Below are 11,373 nucleotides of genomic sequence, written 5' to 3' on the forward strand. Positions count from 1 at the left end.
GCTCATCTTCATCAGTTCATCTTCATCAGTTCATCTTCATTAGTTCATCATCAGTTCATCTTCATCAGTTCACCTGTCACTGTTTCTGGATGCTTCTACCTGTTCTGAGCTTCACTCTCAGGGCTGAATGAGGTTTGAAGGTCCAGGTCTCTGTAAATCTGCCTGTTCTGGGTCCAAACCCTGAGCCTCATCTCTTTGACGTCTCCTTTAACAACAGCTGAGGCTCTGGAGGAGCGAGCGTCCACCTCGTCACGGTTCTGTGGAACGAGTTGGATGTTCTGACGTTTCACTGACGACCTGCCACTGATTTATTAAACATATATGAGAGAGAAGCCGAAGCTGCCCAGCAGGGACATGTCGACCTTCTGCTGCTGCGGATCGGAGTCTCTGACACAGCAGATCTGTTTGTTCACTGGTTCGTTGATGACGACTTGGTGTAAAAACAGTGAACGTGTCCTCTAAAGGACCCCCTGGGTTCCTCCCTGCGTCACGGCCGCTGTCCTTGGCCCTCAGCTGACATCAGCAGGTTAATCTGTTCCTCTGAGCTGATTAAAGCTGTTTATCTGCTCAGCTGCTGGTAATGACCTGCACACTGTAAAACACTGTGAAATTCACTGTAAAACACAATGAAACACTGAATAACACTGGGAGACACTGAACCTGAATCATTTGTACAAAATCTTCTCAGAACTTGTTTTCATGTCAAATTAAATAAACCAAACAAAACATTTCTGATAAACTTCAGATGTAAGAAGATCACTGGGAGCAGGTTTGTTCTTCCCATGGCTGAACATCACTTTTGAGCTCGACATCAGTTTTTAATATCTAAAAGCCAACAGGTGATTTATCGACACCTGTTTTTCTGGAATCCACAAAGAGGCTTCAAAACATCTACATGAAAAATGTTCTGTGATTTTTATTCTTTGATTGAGTTTTTATTCTAACAATGTTATAAGTAAATAAATATATTTTTCTATATTGAATATAAACATATATCATACATATTAGTATACTATATAAGTATATATATATATAAGTAAATGCCACCATTGCACCCTTTGCTTACAGCTGTTTATACTCCTGTATACAGAACATTCAGAAAGAAAAGAAACTGCTTCATTTTTCACATTTTATGCTGCAGTCATATGTTAAAATAAAATAGGAACGGCTCCCTCCCCCCATGTACCTGTGCAGTTTACTTGTGTGTACATAAGCAGAGACATTGCTGAGCTCTATAAAAGATGAGTCAGACAGTTTGGTGTCAGTCACAATCTCTTTATAGGTTTATCACAGCAGAGCGACTACGAGCTCCAACCAACCCACAACAACTGGCTGAAAACGTCACAACTCTCCATGTTACAAAGAAAAAAAAACAGAAACATACAAATATTACAACCTGTAACTGAAACTGATTTTCTCTTTACACTGACACTTTAATCACTATACAGCTGATCTGACTTTACCTCTGTAAAACTGGACACAGACCAGATCCACACACACTCTTTGATGCAGTTTCCTGTCTCTTAGACTGAGTTAAGACTAATATTCATGTACAGTTTGATGAAGTTTGATGGAGGTGAAATTATTCATCAAAATATGTGTGTTGTAAAAAAGTTCTTCCTTTTCAGTCTGAACCAGTGTCGTTCTGACAGGGAACCAGACGGCCAAGGGGATGTTTTCACCCTGACCTTAGTCTGCCAGGCTCAGTCCTGCCCCAACAAGCCCTACCAACCTCTGTTCACAGATGTTAGCGATAACGTTAGCTATTGTTCCTTTGACTTTCACAAAGCGCAGGTTATCAACAAAGATTAAAAAACACAACAAAGTAAAGATTTGAAAGTAGAAGCTGTGCACTCAAAATAAAAACTAAAAAATTCAAGTCAAAAAGACGATGTTCAAGAAGCTGCATTAATCTTATCTGCATATATCTCTTCATATACCCGTATATACCTCTTTATATACCCATATATACCTCTATTTGTACCTGTATATACCTCTGTATATACCTGTGTAAACCTCTGTATATACCTATATATACCCCTCTATATACCTGTGTAAACCTCTGTATATACCTGTATATACCCCTGTATATACCTGTGTAAACCTCTGTATATACCTGTATATACCCCTGTATATACCTGTGTAAACCTCTGTATATACCTCTGTATGTACGTGCATATACCTGTATATATATCTGTTTGTACCTGTATATATGTGTATATACCGGTTTGTGTATACCTGTATAAACCTCTGTGTCGACAGTGTGAATGTGAACCTTTGGAAGTCCTAAAAGTAGATAAAGAGAACCCAACTAAACAAATGAGGAAACATTATTTTATTGAGGAAAATGATCAAATATTACATATCAGTGAGTGGTACATGTATGTGAAGCTTTGCTCTCAGTGTCTGGAGTGACCACCTTGTGTAACTACATGTTTCTGGTAACAGTTGATCACAGTCCTGGACTTCAGCTGGGAGGAATTTTACCGCCTCAGCTCTGGGATGTTGGTAGGTTTCCTCACACGAACTGTGTGTTTTTTGTCTTGGCCATTCCAAAACATTAACTTCAGTCTTCTTTGACATTCTTTGGTAGAACAACTTGAGTGCTTCCATTTGGTGTCTCTCTGCATTGCTCACAATCTCTTAAGGCCTTTAGTTGCATACAGGTTATTCTGAGTTACTTTGTGGCCGTACGATAACACACCTGGCTCTTGGAGTGATCTTCATTGGTCGACCACTTCTGGGGAATTTCTTCCATTTGCACACGTGTCTGACTGTGTATTGGTGGAGTCCAAACCATTTCCAGGCTGATGAGCATCAACAACAGGGCAACCACTCACCTCAATCGAAATGACCTCTAGTTTCATCTTTAAATTAGCTGCTTATCCCAGAGGTTCGTGTACATGTTTCCTCAGGACATAAATGATCAAATATAATATTTTTGTCTCATTTGTTTAGTTGGGTTCTCTTTATCTACTTTTGGGACTGAAGATGTTTTAGGTCATATTTATGCAGAAATATAGAAAATTCTAAAGGTTTGCAAACTTTCAAGCACCACTGTACCTCTGTATTTACCTCCTGCTGGTCAGGAGAGGTACTGCAACCATTGAAGTACCCGCACTGACCAGCAGTGGCAGCACTGAGCACTCCAAGATTTTTTGGCTGTCTGTTTCCATGTCAACCAACCATGACCAATAAAAACCAGAGCCCGACCGATACTGGACGTCTTAGACACAAATACCAAATGGACATAGAAGCAACCAATAATGATTAATTTATTGTTTGTTTTTCTCATAAACAAACATGTTTGGCAAGAATCTCTCAAATTTAAACTATATTTTGTATGTTCCGCGCTCTCTGCTGGAAAAACTGTGTAACTGCAACACTTTCTAAACTTCAAACATATTGGACATCTGATGTATCAGTGGGGCTCCGGTGAAGACTCTTTCAGGCCCGATGGTGTAAGCATCAATGAGGAGGTAAATGTAATTTAATGTTTGTATATAATTTGAATCCCAACCCAGATGTTTTATTTACAGCAGCAGGTTTCTGTCCCTCCTGTTTAAAAATAAACTCTGTTCAACATATTTACAGAATGGAAAATATCAACATTCACAGTAAGTTTAAATGACTTGTTCACTTTGAACGTATGTGTGTGTGTGTGTGTGTGTGTGTGTGTGTGTGTGTGTAATATTCATGTTTTGAATACATGTATGATGGCATATGTACAACACATGAAGAAGACCTCTCCTCTTTCGCCCCATTTTCTGGGGGAGAGGCAGCAGTTAGGAGGGAGATGGGGGTGGGGTGGGGGAGACCTCAGTCCTTTGTGGTGGGCGGGGCTCTCAGGTGGTGGCCTCTGGGGCGTCTCCGCCCTCCTCCACTTGGTTGGTTTTCCCCAGCGTCTTCACCTTGACGAGCACCTCGGCAAATGTGTCCTTCACGCCTTTCTCCAGCAGCCAGCCCTCGCTCTCACACTCCGGGTTCTCCGGGTCCTCCATCGTCTCCAGGGCCGTGCTCAGGTACTTCAGCCCCGCCATGTCTGTAAACTGACATAGAGACACACAAGGGTCAGAATATGTACTTTTATATCACATTACGTCACATCAGTAATTTAACGTTTGGATTCAGACACAACAATCATGTGGAATATGTGTTTATCAGTCTGTGTTGTTTTCTGTGGCAGGTTCATGTGTTGTTGCGTTTATGTGCTGCACAGAACTGTAGGATCAGGTCATCATGAGCAGAGCATTCTGACCCGGTACTGTGCTTGTACAGTTTTCAGACATAGGTGTTTCTGCAGCTGGAGAAATAGTCTATTCTTGTTTCTGATAAATATTTCCAGATGTCTGCAGCTGTGCTCACTGTTCTAACAGAATTAAGAACCATAAAGTCGCAACACAAACCCCAAGCCCAGGGTAAGTAGCCAATCAGTAGGCTCTCAGAAACTGGGGGAGGAGTTACAGGAAAAGCCAAGTCTCAGGTCTTTTAACTGCAAATCCAGATCCAACTGCTTCAGGTCTCTGGGACCAGCAGCAGTGTCAGTGGCGTTCCTACAGACAGTCAGAGACCTGAGTGATTGAGTTCAGGATGTTGTTTTTAAATCCGCCGCCTGTCATCACACTTCAGGTCAAACTTGTTGTTTTGACCCAGATACTGAACCACTTCTCGCTCTTAGGAACTGTCCCTACTGGCCTTCCCAGAATGCAACTTGTTGCTGCTGCGGGCAGATTAACCCCCCCAAAATAGTTCCTGATCCTCGGTGAGCCTGACCACCAATCGGCAGCTTAACATGCTGCCACCTCAACACCCGATTTACGGGCGAGTCCCGAGTCAACCACCAGCTACCGCTTAAACATCTGAACGCTACACGAACACTGTTTCTTATCATGTTTCTGTAAAATATCTCATAAAAACCAGGTCAGCGTCCTCCTACAGAGGACATACAGCTTTTTATCTTGAAGTGCAGCAGCTACAGCTCTAAATGCAGCTCCATCAGAGCTGAAAAATGATTAAATGCATTAGATTTCACAAAGAAAATCAGTGTAATTTTAAACTGGTTACGAGACAAAGCTGCAAAAATATATTTGAATAACTGCATTTTTCCCTATGGAGCCTGGTGTATGCAGCCTGAGAGGTTGAACCTGGTTCTGTTCTTCATGAAGCAGCTGCAGTTCAACATGAGAACAAACATCAGCTCTTCTCCTTTAGCGCTGAAGCTAATCACTCGCTAATCAATTATGCTGTTAACCTGGTGCATTTGAGGTTGCTTTGGTTAATTTACTGCAGGTGTACCGCTGTGATTATCTTGTTTTAAATTAGAAGATTAAGAACAGAACTTATCCTGCGTTCACCTTCAGGAGAAAGTCCTCGGAGATTCTCACTTCATTCACTGCAAGCTACCAAGTTTAAAACATCAGAAGGTGAGAGGTAGGTTTAGCTCCGAGTCTTCACTGTGTTTTTATTTTCTGTCAGAATAAACATGTTTTTAGCAAAAAGGTTCTTTTCTCCTGAAAGCCCTGAACCTTCCAACAGCCACTCCATCATCAACAGGTAGGTGGCTAACCTTGTGAGGAGGCTGGATTTCTCTCGAGTGAGAGTCCATCTTGCCAGACTCCAAGTTATTCACTTGTGATCAAACCACAGTGGTTTGGACCAAGCAGCATCCTGTGAGGGAGGATCCAGTGGCAGCTTAGGAGAGGTGACTGTTGTGGATTCATGAGTGACTTTTATGCACAAATTTTCCTCACAAAGACAAGAATCATCTACCAACATGCTAGCTAGCTTTCAAAGCTCCTCTGACTGCTGCTTGTTGATGTGTTGGATTTTCTCTCTGGTGCTCTCCTGCTACGTCACACAACAGACAGATGCTTCATCCAATCACCTGCCAAATATTTTTTCATAGTGCCTGCCCTTTTCCAAAGAGTTTCCAATGAAGGCTTCCCAGATGGTTCCGTGTAACAAACCAACAAACATTGACTGATTCTTGTGGTTTTCCAGTGGGCGATGTGTTGGATTATTTCTGGGCCTAGAGGAAACTGCTGGCAGCCAATAAATCTGATACAAACCCCCTGTAAAACACTGAGCTGTTGATTTTACAACTCAGTTTTGTCGAAATTAAACAAACCAGATACAATATGTTAGTCAGTGAGCTTTACAGGTGCTGGAAGGTGGATTTTTTATCTTTAGCTAGCTGTTTCAAGTCTTCATGCTAAGCTAGGCAAATAAACCGCTGGTTGTAGCAACGAGAGTGGTGTCATTCTTAACATGTGACTCTCAGACAGAAAGACAGGAAGAGGATTTATCTAAATGTTAAACTGTTTCTGTAACTGATAGTGTGGCCCAAGCTAGATGCTGATTGGGTGAAGCTGGGTGTGGGCGGACTCTTACCTCCAGGAAGATGGTGGCGATGATGAGAGCTCCAATGCTGTTCATCATACTACTGTAGTAGGAGAAGAGGGCGTCTCGGCAGCCCCGGACCCAGATGTTGAGCTCTTCGGTGCGGTGGTCATAGTCATAGTGGGCGGAGTTATTGGTCAGGTGATGCTGGATGCAGGGCCGAGGAGACCCAGGGTTACAGCAGCTGAATGGGACACTGTCCATCAGGTACTTCCCCTCCACATTACTGAGGACCCGACTGCAGGACAGAGACAGACAGAGTTAATGTTTCCTGGACTCTGCAGGGAGGTCAGAGGTCAGACACACTGCCAGGCTGGGTGGATGGATGACTGAGGGGCCTGAGGGATCAGGGGGCCACTGGGCCACAGCCTCTGTTTGTAATGTTAACATTTCTTGTTAGAAAGTCAATCAACTGACGTCAAAGACAAAAACTCGCAAGACCCCCAGACCCAGACCACGCAGGTTTTGTCTCTTTGTGGTGGTTTTGCATCGTCTTGTCGTCATTTTTTGTCTCTTTGTGTCAGAACCAGAAAAAGAGCAGCATTTAAAAATCAAATCGGAATCAAGTTACAATCAGTTCAATCAATTCGTTGAAATGAGTTCTCAGCAAATTTACCTTTGGTGAATTTGTGCTGTTGATCAATAAGAAACAAACCTTCAGTCAAACAGAGTGAACAACATCAAGGTAAGACTGCAGGAAGTCAAAGGTTTGTTCTGCTGATGAAGAACAATAGACAACAGTATCATCTGCATAAAACTGCACAAACTATTCGTGTACATAGGGAATAGTAGGTAATGCGATGAGAAAGGAAGAGGAAGACCACCTGATAATCAGACTGAAGGTTAACTTAGTTTTCTGTTCACAGCAACATTTGAAACTGTCGTCACTGGAGTCTCTACTATTCACTTATACCCATAAATCGCTCAAATATTTTTGTGACAGGATCGACTTTGGTGAATTTCACACATGAATTTGCACCGTTGACCAATCAGATACCATCCTGACAGAGCTGAGCAGGACGGAGATCAGAACATTTCAGATACATGGACAAACACCATGATCAGGTTTATGAAAATAAAAATGTAATTAATCTTAAGATTTCCAGTTGTTTAACTGAGAACAAAAGGTCATTTGGTTTCAGGGTACTTTGTGAGGTCACTGGTGACTCCACTGAGGGGGCAGGTCCTGTGAGTGAATGGTTGATAGGTTCCAGCAGTGGGCGGGGCCTGTGGCTGACAGGAGGTTAAAATTGGATCATGAGAAATAATCATCTCAGAGAGTGGGTAATATCTCTTAAACGCATTAACATAGAAACACGACATGAAAACACGCAAACATGGAATTACAACACGCTTTCAGACCTGCAGCCACAGACCCATGTTTCTGTTTCCTTTTACATATCTGACCATCACCCGGTGTCGATTATTGAGCTGGTCTGACTTCCCTGATGTGTCCCCTCATATGTTTGTAATTAAACATATTTTACTTCAGAGTGTTTTCAGTATTTCGGCTGCGGTTCACCTGGCGAGAGAATCAAACACTCTCTCAATCTTCTGGTCCGGTTTAACCTTGTCATGTTTGCGGCCGTGTAAGCCCCAGCGGGGTGGAAATCAGATCCTGGCAGATTATAGACTTAGAGCAGAGAAGCTGGTTCATCGACCTCCTGCATGGTAACTTTTACCTTCTTAATTCCCTCATTTATCCTCCACTGACCCCTTTTAACACAACTCACTCCGTCAGTCTGAGCAATCAAAGTTTGGATAAAGTGGGATTCAGCTGATAAAACACCTGACTGTGATAATGATAACATGATCTGTTGAAGTAATGTCAGAGATTTTAACCAGGCTTTTCTCTTCCCTAAAAGGTTAGGAGCTTAGAGATGATCCCGGTTTGTGCTCTCGATGACCCCGAGAGACAAAAATGAGCCTGAAAACTTTCTGATGTCCTGCAGAGCTAAAGATCCTGATCAGAGGTTCAAGTTAATGAGACTCTGGGAAAACTGAGAGGACTCCTGTCAGGATCAGAATAATAGACCTTCATCAGTGTGAATCATCAGTGTGACGGCATCAGTGAAACCATCACATGGATCTTTGTCATTATTTTGGATTCTTGGGCTGCAGCTAATGATTATTTTTCGTTACTGAATCGATTGGTCTATAAAAAAAAATTAGGTCCTAGGTGACGTCTTCAAATTTTCCAGCCAACAGCCCAAAACCTAGAGACTCAGTTTACTGTGATACCAAAGAAGAAACCTGTGAGAAACTGACTCCAGAGGATGGAGGAAGTTAACAGTTGATAATAACTCAATTGATTACAGAAACAGTTACGGGTTAAGTTTTCTGCTGATCTGCTCCTGGATGACTGGACTGTTTCAGCTGTATCTGACTGACGGCTGCAGAGTTTGGAGTGTACTCACTCTTTGACCTCATCATTGCTCATGTCCAGGTAGCGATTGCTGATCCACTGCACCTCGAACCAGTCCCTGAAGTTGTTGTTACCACAGCAGCGAAACTCGATCTGTGTCATGTCCAATGTCCTCTTCATGAAGCAGCGTCCCGGTGTGTCCGTGTCCTTGTAGAACTTGATGCTGTTTTTCAGGCCCTCAGCCAGCGACAGGTACATGGCAAACTGCATGAGGAAGCAGAGCAGCGCTGTCAGCAGCAGCAGCACGTTGAAGCCGCAGCACATCAGAAGGTAGGGCTTCAGCATCGGCTTCCACTTGGCGAACTTGACCGGGTCCAGAGAGTCGTGGCACACCTTTCCCCCAAAGGCGTTGATCCCGCAGGCCAACAAGCCCACCAGGATCAGCAGGTTGGGCACAAAGTGACTCTCGTTGTTGTCCATCATCTCACTTCTCTTCCGCAGCTCGATCTTGAAGAAGATGCCGAGGCTGAAGATGAGGATGCCTACGATGACCGAGAGCCAGTAGAGCATCCACAGACCCTGAGCGAGCTTCACCCGCTTCTGCAGATTGAACTTCACCGGCATGAACGGCATTTTAACGTCTCAGTGTGACCAACGCACTCCGCTGTAATCAATAGTCACTACAGCTCAGGTATCAATCAGAAAAAAGTTTCCTCCGCTGAGTCCAGTTCGAGAATCTGTCAGTTCAGAGTTTTAGTCCGTCCCAGAAAGAAGCAGCTGAATGCGACTCGATCACAACTTGTGGTTTCAGACCCATAATTCCGAGCTGCAAGTCAGGACAGTCCATACTCCTGGGGGAGCAGAGGGGTCTGCCATCAAATCACAACCAAATATTTGCATAAAATGGGTCAGATGGGTTCAGCAGTCGGCTCCACACACTGATATTTTCCTGCAGAAGGAACGTCGAGGTGTGAATGTGAGCGAGCTGCGGCACGTCATCCTAAACCCCCGATCAGCTCTGATCCCATTAACAGCAGATCAGCTGCTGCCTCTAATCCTCCCACTTACTTCTAATTGGTTTGATGTTAAGCAGCAGCTTCCTCCTCTCGCCTGTCACAGCTCAGAGTTCACTGAGCAGCGCTTCTCTTCTGCTGGCAGGAGCTCACCTGTCTCACCTGCTTGTGCGCCTCAGTGACAGGAAGTAGAAGTAATGACCTGGACACTATCCGTCCAATCAGCAAAGAAAATACTTTAAACTTCCTGGAAGAAGCAGAGGGAAGAACTTTAAAACTCTGGAGGGTGTTGCCTTGGAAACAGACGCTTCAATCACACAGTGCTACAGTCAACAGATTTGTACCAATCTGTTTCATAGGTTGTGATTGAACCACAGGAGAATTTGAAATCATGATTAATGAAATTAAATTCAAACTGAACACGTTCACTCTCCGCAGGACGATGCTCAGAGTGTCTGTGACTGTGGCTGCTGCAGAGCTCAGAGCCAGGTACACCAACACAGTGACAGGGTGTAGCTCTGCAGGTACGAGGCTACTGGGAGATCTGGCCTCCCCACTTTCAGACTGGATCCAGACTGCAGCACAGCTGGGCAGGAGCCAAGACGTTGTCCCACACCTCCTCTGTGGACGACTCGAAGTAAACGAGCCTCCATCACTGTGAACCAATAGAAAAACTGTATGAAGAAACTCTGTCACTGTACAACCTGTTATATTGTAGTGACCATGTACAGTTGGAGGTCTGATTAGTGGAGTCAGACCACAGTAAAGGTCAGAGTGCATGCCGGTGATTGGTTGAGCACGAGGATGAGGGTTGGCTCACTGTGCGCTTGTTGATGTTTGGTTTTACCTGTGTGAAGTTTAACTGCTGATGAGCTCTGTACCAGTTTGCAGAGTTTGGATGCTGAGCTGTACCTGTCTGACGGTTGAAGGTTGAATAAACCAACATCACAATCTGACCCACAATCCTCTGCTCCATCAAATCTATCACTTTATCCAATTAGTTCTCTTGTTTACATTCTGAGTGGCACAACGTCAAATAGCCGACAGGGGCTGCTAAAGACGGAGCAGTCTGCCTGTGTGAGGTGATGATGAGGCCCCCACGCTCAGAGTCAGCACTCCTTAAATTTTTCTGATTCTCAAATGATTCCTGACATTTTACTTATATTTTAATTTACACATTTTTAATCTTATTAATTTTGTTCAGCTATTTTACTCATTTGAAAATTTAATTGATATTTTTAAAATTCATTTAAACAATATTTTAATCAAATATTTTTTCTGTTTTTTTCACCAATGTTCTTCATAGATTTCAATAACATTTTGTCAAAATATTTTTGTCTGATATATATATATTTTATATTCTATTGTTGACCATTTTTGGGATATTCAAATTAAAAACTTTTTGTCAATTATTAATATTGTTCAGCTATTTTACCAATATTTATAATTGAAGTTATTTTTCTAATATTTTTTAGATTTGCTTTTTAGATTTACTCGAACATTTTCCAGATATTTTACAATTAAAAAAAAATAAAAATAAAAAATTTCCCTAATATTTGTTGGTGATTTTCTGATACTCATATTACTCAGAGACTG

The 11,373-nt window shown here is 42.8% G+C and overlaps 1 protein-coding gene across 2 annotated transcripts; it reads right to left on the reverse strand.

Annotated features, from left to right (window-relative positions):
* Positions 1–1,254: 1,254 nt before the first annotated feature.
* prph2b (peripherin 2b (retinal degeneration, slow)) lies at positions 1,255–10,976 on the reverse strand. 2 transcript variants are annotated; one of them, XR_011691289.1, is made up of 4 exons: positions 8,817–10,976; positions 6,391–6,637; positions 2,161–4,049; positions 1,255–2,050 (listed from the first exon to the last, which is right to left on the reverse strand). XR_011691289.1 is itself a non-coding variant. In XM_071479794.1 (3 exons), exons 1-3 carry the CDS (start codon positions 9,395–9,397, stop codon positions 3,846–3,848), a joined length of 1,032 nt encoding a protein of 343 aa, XP_071335895.1. In that variant the 5' UTR covers positions 9,398–10,976; the 3' UTR covers positions 1,255–3,845. The 2 variants fall into 2 exon arrangements, 1 of the variants encoding a protein (XP_071335895.1); XM_071479794.1 differs by having other exon boundaries at positions 1,255–4,049.
* Between the last annotated feature and the right edge of the window lie 397 nt (positions 10,977–11,373).

Source organism: Trachinotus anak, unplaced genomic scaffold (genome assembly GCF_046630095.1).
Source record: "Trachinotus anak isolate AG129_WGS33_773 ecotype Australia unplaced genomic scaffold, CSIRO_AGI_Tana_v1 ptg000007l, whole genome shotgun sequence".
NCBI classification, from domain to species: domain Eukaryota; kingdom Metazoa; phylum Chordata; class Actinopteri; order Carangiformes; family Carangidae; genus Trachinotus; species Trachinotus anak.